The 13,560-nt window shown below is 35.6% G+C and overlaps 1 protein-coding gene and 1 long non-coding RNA gene across 6 annotated transcripts; both read left to right on the top strand.

Annotated features, from left to right (window-relative positions):
• Positions 1-6: 6 nt before the first annotated feature.
• On the top strand, positions 7-6,249 carry LOC127169178 (uncharacterized). Of its 4 annotated transcripts, XR_007828215.1 has the most exons (7): positions 7-210; positions 330-443; positions 636-667; positions 4,623-4,714; positions 4,903-5,034; positions 5,422-5,525; positions 5,789-6,249. It is a non-coding gene; the product is annotated as an uncharacterized LOC127169178 (long non-coding RNA). The 4 variants fall into 4 exon arrangements; XR_007828214.1 differs by lacking the exon at positions 636-667; XR_007828216.1 differs by lacking the exon at positions 636-667 and having other exon boundaries at positions 330-439.
• A 1,303-nt stretch (positions 6,250-7,552) lies between these two features.
• Positions 7,553-13,211, top strand: LOC127169192 (uncharacterized). Of its 2 annotated transcripts, XM_051116380.1 has the most exons (6): positions 7,558-7,885; positions 8,344-8,490; positions 9,522-9,584; positions 9,724-9,933; positions 10,083-10,217; positions 12,003-13,206. In XM_051116380.1, the coding sequence occupies exons 1-6, from the start codon at positions 7,769-7,771 to the stop codon at positions 12,216-12,218; spliced, it is 888 nt and encodes a 295-aa protein (XP_050972337.1). In that variant the 5' UTR covers positions 7,558-7,768; the 3' UTR covers positions 12,219-13,206. The 2 variants fall into 2 exon arrangements, with proteins under 2 accessions (XP_050972339.1, XP_050972337.1); XM_051116382.1 differs by lacking the exon at positions 8,344-8,490 and having other exon boundaries at positions 7,553-7,885; positions 12,003-13,211.
• Positions 13,212-13,560: the final 349 nt, after the last annotated feature.

A 13,560-nucleotide genomic window follows, 5' to 3' on the forward strand; every position in this document is an offset into this window, starting at 1 on the left:
TCCGTGTTGTGTCAGGAAATCGTGAAAACTGAGGCAGTGTGTCATTGTTTAAAATAAAAGCAGCCAGGTACACTGCAGTAACACCGGCGAAAGAAAGAAAAGAGAGGATTCTCCCATTAGCTTTCATTGCGTTGCGGTGGGATACACTGCTTCGCTTACCGGAAATAGGAAGTGAGATAAAGGTCCATTCGCAGCAAGCAGGATTATACGGTAAGTTAATATGATTATATTATTATTTACCTTTATTTTTTTTTTTAATAAGTTGTGGTTTAAAGCACAGTGATTTCACTGTTTAATGCAATATTTGGTATGTCGCTGTGTGGGGTTAGCGTTTTATTCTTCTGCTGCCTGTTCACACGCGAGGGCATGTCAGGGGAGGCTCTGATACAGAGAAAACCAGACCGATTTAATCAGAAACTGCGGAGAATCACGTTCAGACGTCAGTAAGTTATTCTTTTCAGCGTGTATTTGCATTTGGGGCGTATACCCACTTCTCCAGGCACCACAATACCACTGTTTATGAGGTCCTTTCACTCTTCCTCTATTTTAGTGAATGCTTGTGTTGCTTTAAAAACTAGGAGACCTGTGTTTTGTTTTTTGTTTGTTTTTTGAACAGTGTCAATTCTGCCTTTCAGATTGGAGACCGATTGACATAAACAGTTCAGTGGTGAGATGCTAGCTTAGGTTGCCTTTGCCAACCGTTCCATATAATATCGTGTCATAATTAAGACATCAAAGCAGTGGTCCACTTTAAAATCATAGCATGCAAGAACACAGTGTTTGACACACGCTTCAGTGCATACAGTATTTGTGTTCTAACTCCGAATATCACCAAAGTTTTACAACAATTCAATCAAACTGGTTTAATTTGGCACTACTGAGCAAAACGTGTTTTTTTTTTTTTTTTTTTTACGTTTACGAGATCTCGCAATATTAAAATGCTTGAAGCTTTCTCGTGATAGCAGCAGCAGCAGCGATATGTACACAGAAGAAAACTGACTGCTTTTTCATGTGAGACATAAGGGAAATTCTCACTTCATTAGGGGCCAAGCACCGAAGGTGCGGTGGCACCTATTGTATCCGTTAGCGTATTCTTCTTCTTCCGCCGCAAGTCTATGGCAGCCCATAGAACCGCTTGCGGGAAAGTTGTATAATTTTGCACACTGATAGAGGACAGTCCCAACATTACCCATAGCAAGTTTGGAGTCTCTAACTCAAACTCTCTAGCGCCACCACTTGTCCAAACTTTCAAAAGATTTATGCTAATAACGTTTGAACCGTAAGTCACACAACAAAAATTCTTTTTCCTCTGATTCCTTGGCTCATGCCGAGTCGAATGGATACCAAAATTCAAAAATCGTAAGGTTTAGTTTTTTCGCTATTCTCAATTGTTCGTAAAACCTACTTTTTCGAACTCGTCCTAGGCCGTTGCACCGATTGTCACACAAATTGATCCAGATCATCTTCAGACCACGCTGGCAAAAAGTTATGGAATTCAAGTCGATTCGTCCAGCCGTTCACGAATAACACGCGAAAGAATTCTACGAAAAGCTAGCAAAAATCAATGTGAGGCTGTATCTCCGTAACAGTTTGTCATATTGACACCAAACTTGGTGTGTGTTATAACAAGCATGACCTGAGGCTGACTGCAGTGTTTCGGTCCAGTGCCCCCTAGTGGTCAGGAGATACGAAAAATGGCTATTTTTCTTTATAACGTCTGAATGATTTGTCCAAAAATCACAAAACTGGTCTCTTTAGATTCAGTGTGTCATACCGAGTCGAACCATATCCAATTTTCCCATGTCAGCCATTTTGGGTGTCGGCCATTTTGAATTTAGCTTTAAAATGCTGTATCTTGAGAACAGATTAGCGTATCGTTTCGACATTAATTACAAAAATGTTCGGCACCATGCCCTGAATGTACATAAAAATTTTTGGGCCAGCGCCACCTTGTGGTCAAAAGTTATAAAGAAATTTACAAAAATGCTAATAACTTCAGCTTACATTAGCCTGTTGTAATGAAAGTGATCTCAATAGATTCCTTGGGTCAAGCCAAAAACATTGATACCCATTATTCCAATATTGGCCAAACATCCTGTCCGCCATTTTAATTAATATTGAAAACCTACTTTTTCGAACTCCTCCTAGACCGTTAGTCCGATTTTCACCAAATTTGACTCAGATCATCTTCAGACCTTGCTGACAAAAAGTTATGGATTTCGTGTTGATATACGAAACGGTTTTCGTTAAGCACATCAACGAATTTGCTGGAAAGATGCCAAGCTACTTCTGAGGCTGTATCTCTGCAAATCTTTGAAATATTGACACCAAATTTTATATGTGCCATTGTCACATCACACTGACCACGCCACATCAATTTGGTAACAGTGCCACCTATTGGTCAGAAGTAATACATTCATTAAACATTAACAATGAAATTTCCAAAAATGCTAATAATTTGTTTGCATTAGCCTATAGTAATAAAACTGGTCTCAAAATATTCCTTGTGACATGCCGACAACATACATATCAATTATACCACACTTCGCTTAGCTTTCTTTTCCGCCATTTTGATTAATGTACAAAACCTACTTTTTCGAACTCCTCCTAGACCGTTAGTCCGATCTTCACCAAATTTGACTCAGATCATCTTCAGACTATGCGGGCAGAAAGATATGAATTTCGTGTCGATACACGAAACGGTTTTCGTTTAGCGCATCAACGAATTTGCTGGAAAGATGCCAAACTACATCTGAGGCTGTATCTCTGCAAAGCCTTGACATATTGACACCAAATTTTATATGTGCTATTGTCACCACACCCTGACCACGCCACAGCAATTCGGTAACAGCGCCACCTGCTGGTCAGAAGTAATACACCATTCATTAAACATTAATAATGAAATTTTCAAAAATGCTAATAACTTGTGATTGCATTAGCCTACTGTATTAAAACTGGTCTCAAAATATTCCTTGGGTCATGCTGACAAAATAGATACCAATTATACCACACTTCGCTGAACTTTCTTTTCCGCCATTTTGATTAATGTACAAAACATACTTTTTCAAACTCCTCCTAGACCGTTGGTCTGATTTTCACCAAATTTGATTCAAATCATCTTCAGACTGTGCTTACTAAAAGTTATGGATTTCGTGTCGATAGACAAAACCATTTTCGTACAGCGCCACTACAGATTTTAGGCTTGATGCCAAGATGATTCTGAGGCTGTATCTCTGTAAAGCTTTGGCATAATGACACCAAAATTTGTTTGTGTGTCATTGTCACCTCACACAGAACGCATCACATCAATTTGAAAACAGCACCACCTATTGGTCAAAAGTGATAAGCCATTCAATTATATTATTGGTTGTATTTATGATTTTTCAGCCATTTCAACTGATATCATCCTAAAATGACTTTGGTTACTCATTGTTAGAGTCGGTCTGTTGCTCCTTGCCATGCTAAGCTCCTCATTCTGCCTCTGTTGTGCTTGGCCCCGCAATTGCTGCTTGCAGCTATATTTTTAAATATTTCTGTTAACTTCATGCACCTCAGATTGAATCTGCCTGCACAAACACTGTTTTATACAACTGTTACCCGCACAAAATTATCCCTCATTAGTTTGTGGTGTCCTTTGGACACAGTATAGCAATGATTGACTGCTTTGAGATTTTCACAGAGAAACCATTCCGTGTAAAAGTGTGTGCCAGACAGTGTTCTGCCTACAAACTATTAATTATTTGACAGATCATCTAGCACTTGAATCCATCAGAAATGTTTGGCAAAAGCATTAAATCATCATCACATTATTATTAATATTATTAATTTTATTATTTATTTTCATTGTATTATTATTCAACTTTCTTTGTAGTACTTGCACTGTGTCCACTTAGCAGTATGTTGATGTTCATCATGCCTTTCACATCTTCTGTTATGCATTTTAAGCTGATTTTTAACACAGTGTTGCATTTATAATAAAGTATGTATAATGATATTTTCATAAATGTGTTTTTGATTGACTCCTTATCAGTACTTGTTATCAGCCAAATGAAGTACGGAATATGTTGAACAAACAGGGTAAAGTTTAATGGTTTTAATGGTATAAGGGAATGTGCAAATCAATGGTAGACAAAAACAGAACATAAGTGTATTTGTAAGTAAATAATATACGTTTTTATACCGTAAACAAGCACGTCATATTTCAATGAGGTTGAACACCGGCAGCACTCAACTTTTTGCGGTCAGGTCACGTTAATATGGATCAGTGTTAATTGTTAATGACAAATTATAGAAGTTACGGTTCCTAAAACTTCTGCTAAGATTATCTCGGTCCCATATCTACTTGGTTTGCTTCTGTTTCTCTGCTACGATGATTTAAACAGCCTTTACTTTACGGCTCTGTATACTTTCAGTTCACTGCTCAATGCAACGATACCTTCAAAATGGCGCCTCGGTGACGTCATGCTTAATAAACACACGTGACTGACAAAGACCGATAGAACTGATCTGTTTAAACGATTGTGCTACATGTAAACGCATTAACCTGTTTTCTATATAAAATAAGTCATTGTAAAAACAGTTTTGTGAAATTCTAATTTTCTAAATCTGAAATTTCATTCTAGATATGGGAGATTCTTGCTGGTGAAGATGGACAGCTTTGTAATAGAGAAGTTGAAGGAAAGGCAGCTTGATACCTTGGTTAAAACCTTTGAAGGTAAGTTACATCATTCGGTAACATTCAATAACCATGATTTGTTTTAGAATTTGATCTTTTCATTAAAATAACCATAGTTACTGGTATGGCAATAAAATCAAACAATCAATCATTTAAAAGCTTTATCTTATTTAACCACATTTGGTTTTTTTTTTTTTTTTTTTTTTTTTTTTCCCAAATTTGATCAGATTTCACAAGACTTCAGGAAACTACATCCAGAGGTAGACTTTTTGTAGACTGGGCTACAATTGCAGATCAAATTGTTGCCTATGCCCACCAAGATGGAAAGGTGCATTAAGAGCTGGGTGACATGACTTCAGGTAAGGTGTTTCTTATATGTCAGTCTATAGAAACAAAATTCAACTGTATTTGATACATCAACTGGTAAATACAATGGTACAGTAACACTTAACTAGTTGCTTATTAGTTTGTGTATTGGCTGTTAATTAGTACTTATAAAGCACATACTGATGCCTTATTCTGCATGAGCATATTCTACGTCCCTGAATCCCACCCCATACCTAAACTTAACCTGCAGTAGTTGAATGGGGGTGGGGATTCATTTGCATTAATACCATTATAATTTTTATTTATTTTTATTACAATTTCATTATTTAAAGGAATGAAGAAGTTTTCATATGAAAGTCAATGTGTTTTGATTATGAGATCAGTTTCACAGTTTGCAGTGTATTATTCTTATGGTCTAGATGTTAAAGGGGAGAGTGCTTTCAAAGTCCTGCCCATTCTGGAGGAATGATCCACAGAACCACAACCACAGAATTCTGGAAGCCATTCATTGACATACAAACCTGTAAGTTTTGTTTTACTTTTTCTATCTATCTATCTATCTATCTATCTATCTATATATCTCTATATATCTCTATCTCTATCTCTATATCTATATCTATATCTATATATATATATAAATATAAATATAAATATAAAATTCATTTTTGGAAATGCAAACTGATATTTCCCACTGATACAATACAGCAAAAAATAGAAATCACTGACTTAAAATAATTTTTTTTCAGGCCTAAGTGTCTTCAAGACTAAGTGTTGTATATTTAACAGGTGGGGACCAGCATGGTGGATTTGTGCCTTGGGGACGAGACAGCGACATCCCAGACCTTCGCCGTGCCACTGAAGCAGACTCGTTGCCTGGGAATTCCAGCTTGCAGTATGTTATATTGATGGACATAAGTCTTCATGTGTGAATTTTTTAAGGCCAACAGTTTTTTCTGGCCACTTGTAACATGTTTTAAATTGTCATATGTATTGTCTGGTGGACACTTTGTTTGGCTTAGTTGTAATAGCACAATGTTTGGAATGATTTTCATGTGGTAATAATTAATTTTTGAGTGTTCTGCTGCTGCAGTGTTGACAAAGAATCAGAATCTACAGTGCCTAGTTTACACAGTTTTGTGTTTTAAATTAACTGATCCACTAAAGTTATTGTTTTATGTGTCTGTAATGGTTGGATAAAATGTGTGACAGCTGCACCCATTTGAAAATTGTTTTAAAAAGAAATAAAACTGATGAAAATTGATGTTTACAGTTGCATTTTTTGTGTGTGTGTGTTTTTCTAACTGTATTGCAGAAAAGCAATAATAATTTTACATTCTTCTGTGATTATTTATTATTATTGGTAAATATAAAGGTAGCAAGGCAATAAGACAAAAAATAATGATTAGGTTATGTTTAACCCAGCAACACAGTTAACCTGACCCACTGGTTGGGTCAAATAAACAACCCAGCATTCTGGGTCAAATGGTTAAACCCAGCACTTGGGTCAAAACAACCCAACGCGTGTTCTGTCCCATAGTTACCCAGCAGCTGGGTTAAGGCTGGGTTATTTTTTTTTAACCCAGCACTTTTTAGTGTAATATATATAACCACATGCATAGGACTGACATGTGCTGTGCAAAGATGTTATTTCTTACCTTTCTGACCAAAAACTGTCATATATTTACATATTGTATATTTCATAAATGCATTAACAGGGTTATATATAATTATACAGTTGAAGCCATAAGTTTACATACACCTTGCAGAATCTGCAAAATGTTAATTATTTCACCAAAATAAGATGGATCATACAAAATGCATGTTATGTTTTAGTACTGACCTGAATAAGATATTTCACATAAGAAATAATAGTTGAATTTATAAAAATGACCCTGTTCAAATGTTTACATAAACTTGATTCTTGATACTGTGAATGATCCACAGGTGTTTATATATATATATGATTTTGAGATCCTTCTTTTCACATTGAGGACAACTGAGGGACTCATATGCAACTATTACAGAAAGTTTAAACACTCACTGATGCTCCAAAAAGAAAAATGATGCATTAAGAGCCAGGACTTTTGAACAGAATGAAGATATGGACATGTTTCTTATTTTGACTAAATATCATGTTTATTCATTTAGTACTGCCCTCCAGATGATACAGATGATGCATGTTTCCCGAAGACAAAATTTACCCCAATCAAAAATGTAAACTTTTGCTTGGGTGAACGTGTGGATGTTTTATTTCTGTTAATCCAGCGGTTGTTTCTCCGTGATAGTGTGAAACATTGTAATTAACTGTGAAACCTATACGTTTTGATTTATATTAATAAAATATATCATGATTTAATATAAATTATGATAACAGTCTAACAATATATTTTAAACGCACTACCCGTTTAAATCTTTAAATTTTATTTTGTTTTAAACTCATAAAAAATCACCTCACGAAAATCACTATTGTGATGTCTGCTGATGTCTTGGCTTCACGAACCCATACGGATTGCATCCCACGTGAACGCTTTTATTCACGTTGATTTAACACTCTGTAGAACCCGGCTGCAGCCAGAAGAACATTCAGTCGCCGTCAGCACCGGGTTACTCAAGAGAACTGAGCTGCCTCTCCAATGAGTTTCATAATTAGGTTGTGTAAGGGCACGTTGACGTGTGAGGGCTTTAGAAGCCAGCGGGCTACAAAAGCAGTTCCTTGCCGCACTGAAAACACCGAGTTACCCCCCCAGCTCGGACTGCGAACCAACCATGAAAACGAACAGGGAGAAAGTAATTGGAAGTCAAGTCATTTCAGCCGAACTTGTGGCAGGACTACTACTCAGCATAGCGTATAGGATGTGTTCCAGTTTGGCTTTTTCCTCAGAGGTGAGTCTTTACGCGCGGTTATGTAATGTGTTGTTTGTAAATGTTGTTTAAGCGAAAGGAAAAGAATAGTTTTGTGTGAAAATGTATGCTAAGTGACAAACACTGCGTTTCATTTACAAAAGAGACCAGGGTACAAGATAATAGTATCCGATAAAATGCCATACTACAGTTTTTAAACTAAAAGAAATGAATAGTGAAAGTCGTGAGAAGTTGTTCACATATAAAACAGTCTGAATGGATCAGAACGCATATGTTTCGAGACGCGTTACTTGACACGCGTTGTAAAAACGCGACGCGCTCCGTCTAGCTGCTAAGAAGTTGTTCAGAATGTTTAAGTTATATTATAAAGATTATTATATGTTTTGTTGTAGTAACCATAACCGTAACTTATTGAGCATTTTGGCGGAAGTTATTGTTACTATGATAATACTAACTCGTTATACGCTCTTGTGTTGCAGGGGGAAAGCGTCAGTGACTGGAGCGCGCAGTTTGAAGTAACGCGCTCACTCGTATGTGTGTGGGTTGCTAGTAATGTTAAGTTCATTTTCTTCAAAAGCAACAACCATCCACTTTCTCTTTCTGCTCATGCCATTTCGAGGCTTGTTGTAAGTGCAATGCAAAAGCGCACAAACATCGGCTTGCATATATTCTTATGAAACTTTTGGAGAAATAGAGTTTTATTATAATTAATATTATTTAATATGACTGAATTAACTTGACTATATTAGATTACACCATCAAATTTATTTTGAAAGGTTGGGAAGTTACTCATTGCATTTGTAACAATTGCAAAAAGTGGATACATTCAGTTTGAGAATATTTGTATCTCATATATAGCACTTAAAATGACTTGGCGTAATTTAATGCAGGTTGATTCAGACTTATTACATAGATATTTTAAAAAATAATATCTAATTAGTGCTGTCAAATGATTAATCACAAATAATCGCATCCAAAATAAAAGTTTTGGTTTACATAATATACTGTGTATATTTATTATGTGTATGTAAATACACTCAAATACAGTATATATTTTGAAAATATTTACATGTATTTCAATGTATGTATTTATATTCATATAATTGTATATAATATTATATTTATATATTTTTAATATATAAATATTTTTAAATTGTAGTTCTGTAGTATATATTGCAGTACACGTATTTTATTGAAATAAAAAAATCGTTTTAAATAGTTTATTCCTCACACATACACTACTGTTCAAAAAGTCTGACGTATTTTTAAAATACAATTTTAAATAACATTTTTATTCATCAGGGATGGAAATTAATCAAAAGTAATTCCTGAAGGATCATGTGACACTGAAGAGCGATGAAGTAATGACTGCTGAAAATTTTACTTTGCAATCACAGGAATAAATTACATTTGAAAATATATTAAAATAGAAAAAAAGTTAGTTTAAATTGCAATAACATTTCACAATATTACAGTTTTTTACTGTATTTTTGATCAGAGACTTCTTTCAAAAACTTTAAAGAATCACACTGACCCCTGAATGTTTGAACGGTGGTGTTTGTATTTAAATATTGCATTGTTGCTTCAATTTAATATTTAATTGTTACCTTTTAACTGCATTTTACAATATAAATTAAATAAATTGTTTTCTATACAGGCCTTAATTTCATTGCTGGGAGTCTGCAGAGAGGCACACATTCAAGGAAGAGACCTCAGACATGTGAGTACTGTAGCTAAACATAAATATAAAATGCAGTGCTCTGAGTTTTAGTGCCTTAAAACTAAACTTTTGTTACATGCTAGTCAAATCCATTAATTAACAGTTTCACAAAAACAAGCTCTTGACTTTTTCTCTCCAGCCTCCCATGGTGGATGTGGCAGTGTTCTTGTTCTTTCTTCTAAGCAGTTTGAATCTTTTGATCTTGGATCACAATCAGTTGAAAGGCTCTTTGAAACGATCTGAACTGCTCACTAAGCCCCAGAGGTTTTTCCTTCAAATGGATTTCTTTGCCAACTTCATTTGTGGCCTCATGTGGTTGGTTTTTCCAGGATGGCTTCTCGGGTCACAGGTAAACACGTAACGTAATTGCAACTGTTGCGTACCCTTGGACTATATTTGACACAAAAATATCAAGTATAGCAGAAATGGTCATTTTGTTGGCTAAAATGCTTATAGGTGGCAGTATCCATTAATGCATAGTGTATTCATCCACTGTAGATTAATGGATCTGAGGATCATATTTATCTCACCCGTGTATGTGGAGCCATGATGGTCGGAGACAGCTTTGCTTCTTTTACCACGCAGAAGCAAATGGGAACCAATGAGGTGTCTGTCTTCAGTAGCCGGGCTGTGGTAAGTCATACCGTCAGAACATATTGCAACTTGTTAACACTGAATTTGCTCCAACAGGATTTCATATGAATAAAGGACTAGTTCACTTCCAGAATAAAAATGTACAAATTATTTACTCACCCCCTTGTCATCCAAGGTTCATGTCTTTCTTTCTTCAGTCGATGAGAAATTATGTTTCTTGAGGAAAACATTTCAGGAATTATCTCCATATAGTGGACTTCAATGGTGCCCCCAAGTTTGAACTTCCAAAATGCAGTTTAAAAGCAGCTTCAAATGGCTCTAAACAATCCCAGCCAAGGAAGAAGGGTCTTATCTAGCAAAATGATCAGTCATTTTCTAAACAAATTGACAATTTATATACTTTTAAACCTCAAATGCTCGTCTTGTCTCGTCTCTGCAATGCGCATGTGTAGTCTATGTAATCCAGGTCAATACAGTTAGGGTATGTCAAAAAACTCTCATCTTGTTTTCTTTCCCAACTTCAAACTTTCTTCCCCAGAAAAATAATCATCCTGCATCGCTGCAGAAGTACCAGCCCAGTGTTTACAAAGTGAACATGCAAAGAAGATCAACCACCCTTTGCAAAAAAAGGTAAAACAGCAATGTAGGATGATTTTGAAGTTGAAGAAGAAAACGAGTTGGGAGTTTTTCAACATACCCTAACTGTATTGACCCAGATTACACAGACTACGCATGCGCATCGCAGAGACGAGACAAGATAAGCATTTGAGGTTAAAAAGTACATAAACGGTCAATTTGTTTTAAAAATTACAGATCGTTTCGCTAGATAAGACCCTTCTTCCTCAGCTGGGATCATTTAGACCCATTTGAAGCTGCATTTAAACTACTTTTTGGAAGTTCAAACTTGGGGGCACCATTGAAGTCCACCATATGGAGAACATTCCTGAAACAGCTGATAAAAAAAGAAAGACATGAAATTGGATGACAAAGGGGTGAGTAAAATAAATTTTTGTTCTGGAAGTGAACTAATCCTTAAATAATCCTTTTGTGCTGAAAAACGTGGTACAACTACTGTGTTGGGGGTCAAAATGACCTACATTGGTTTCCATTCAATTTACCAAAAAATGGCACTATGAAAAATACTAAAGATGAATGTAAAAACAAAAAAAAACTCTATTGTAGTTTGTAGTTTTATGATGTTGTTTCTATTGTGTTAGGGGTCAATTTGACCCACATATTTTAACCCAGACACACACACGCATTTTATTTATTTATATATTTATTTATTGGTCATGACTGTAGTGACTGTTTGCACACTGAGGTGCAAATAACTAGTATTTGTTATTTTCCTTTTTGTTGTTTGGTTTGTGGGTTTCTCACACTTTTCTTCAGTCCTGCAACAGTCTAGTAATTGAGATCCCAAAGAACTAACAACCAAAAGCAACCTTTGACAGATTTTTTTTTTTTGACCATGAAACTCAAATAGATAAATAAACAGCGAATTTCCCTTGGATGACTCAGAAGACAACTTAATTTTGAGTAAACTTTGCGTTTGTAGATTTCATAATTTCTCATGTCACAATAAAGGTTTTCTGTTTTTTCCTGACTCTTTAGTGTTGATATTCGGTTGATTATTGCATGGAAACCAATGGGGCTCAAATGTTGAAACAATGCATCATGACCCTAAATGAGAATTATTCACAAAATTTAAAAAGGAAATTAATAGTTTAAGCAATATTTTGAGCATTTTGAAAATCGAGTGTAGGACAAATTAACCTCAACACATCAGGAGGGTTAAGCGTGTATGAATCTGTACCCATTTAGGGAACTTTGGCGGTTGTCATCTTCATGATCCACACACAGCTCACCACATCAGCATGGAAAACCCCAAATCTCTGTTTGGGCCTACTAGGGGTCAGTCTCTGGGCTGGAAACTCCATCCTTGGCTACCTGAGCTCCAAAGACATGAGGACAGAGTCAGTGAACAGTATATACTGGCATGCTGTACAGAGAAAGGATAGAAGACTTTATGTACAATAGATATTTTGACATCATCCTTTATGATGTTTTTGCCAAACTATTTATACTGTAAAAATATATTTGTTTTTTGACTATTAAACAGATGTATTTTTTTGTAAATAATGGTTCTTGTTAATTTATACTCATGAATGTTGTAAAATATTACTTTCAAGATGCAATGTAGATATGCAAATAAAGACAAAATTGTCTGGTGACTTGAACGGCACTTCATATAAACTGAAAGTTAACAGTGCTTTGTCAGCTGTCCATGAACCTCCTCCTTTCACACGCTTAGGTGTTGAGTCATTCGCTTCCAGTATGCACTGAACCATTTGTTTTGTAACTTTGGATTTATTTATTTTTTTGTTATTTAACATCCTGTTGTTGTTTTTTTAAGCATATGTTTTGCTATTGTTTCAAGCGATTTTTCCATGAGTATTAATTTAAATATGTTCTGTTCTTCACTCTAAATTCTGGTTCCCATGAGAACATACACTCTGTTCTTTCTTTTTTTCCCTTCTTTCTTACCGCTGGCCAAGTGGCTATATCTTCTAGGGTCTCATTCTTGAGTTGATTGTCACTGGCAGCTTTATAAGTGTTTGGCAGTTGTTTGGTCTCTTTGGCAAGGCCTGTGCGAGCAGTAACATTGACCTTAATTAAACTTCATTCCTCCTGCAAAGGCCATGATGTTGTCCAATCTAACAAGACCCTGCAAAACCAAATAAACAGCTTTACCGTGCAGCTGAGATCTATTAACACCTCTAACAAACTCTGCCCAGTGCCTTGCACAAGAGATCTGCTTCAACAGCTCAGTTATGGCACAATGTGTTTTAAATATGGCCACTTGATGGCGCTGTATACACAGAAATTACATCCTCTGGTTCTCCCAAAACATCAAGCTGACAACAGTGCTGGTAAATTTACCATGAACTGTTATTAAAATGCCATTTCTAAATTACAGTTGGATAATCAGAACCGAAAATACTTGATGTAGCATAATTATCCTAATAAGCTCTTTATCTGGGAAAATTAAGCACTGAGATGGTTTTAAAGGCTTGGTTTAAGATAGCTGTTACGTACAGTCCTGGTCTGTCTTATTCATGCTCATAAAGGATTAAGTTACCAAAAAATAAAAATTCTGTCATCAGTTAGTTTCATTTTATTCCAAATTCTTTTTTCTGTCAAACACAAAAGGAAAAAAAAAATTATACTGGTTGCTCTTTTCCATGCAGTTACAATGAATGATGGCTGAAGCTTTCAAAGTGCACAAAAGAACCTTAAAATTATCATAAAAATAGTACAAGTCTTTTAAAGCTATACAATAAAAAATGGACCAAAATTGATGTTGAGGGAAAGTAGGAAA

Source organism: Labeo rohita, chromosome 8 (genome assembly GCF_022985175.1).
Source record: "Labeo rohita strain BAU-BD-2019 chromosome 8, IGBB_LRoh.1.0, whole genome shotgun sequence".
In the NCBI taxonomy this organism is placed as follows: Eukaryota; Metazoa; Chordata; class Actinopteri; order Cypriniformes; family Cyprinidae; genus Labeo; species Labeo rohita.

Bases quoted from the DNA above. Each gene is read 5' to 3' on its own strand.
- LOC127169192 (XM_051116380.1), top strand. From the start codon at position 7,769: ATGAAAACGAACAGGGAGAAAGTAATTGGAAGTCAAGTCATTTCAGCC. The intron at 9,934-10,082 runs GTAAACACGTAA...CATCCACTGTAG, and splicing joins GATGGCTTCTCGGGTCACAG to ATTAATGGATCTGAGGATCA. The intron at 10,218-12,002 runs GTAAGTCATACC...GTACCCATTTAG, and splicing joins TCTTCAGTAGCCGGGCTGTG to GGAACTTTGGCGGTTGTCAT.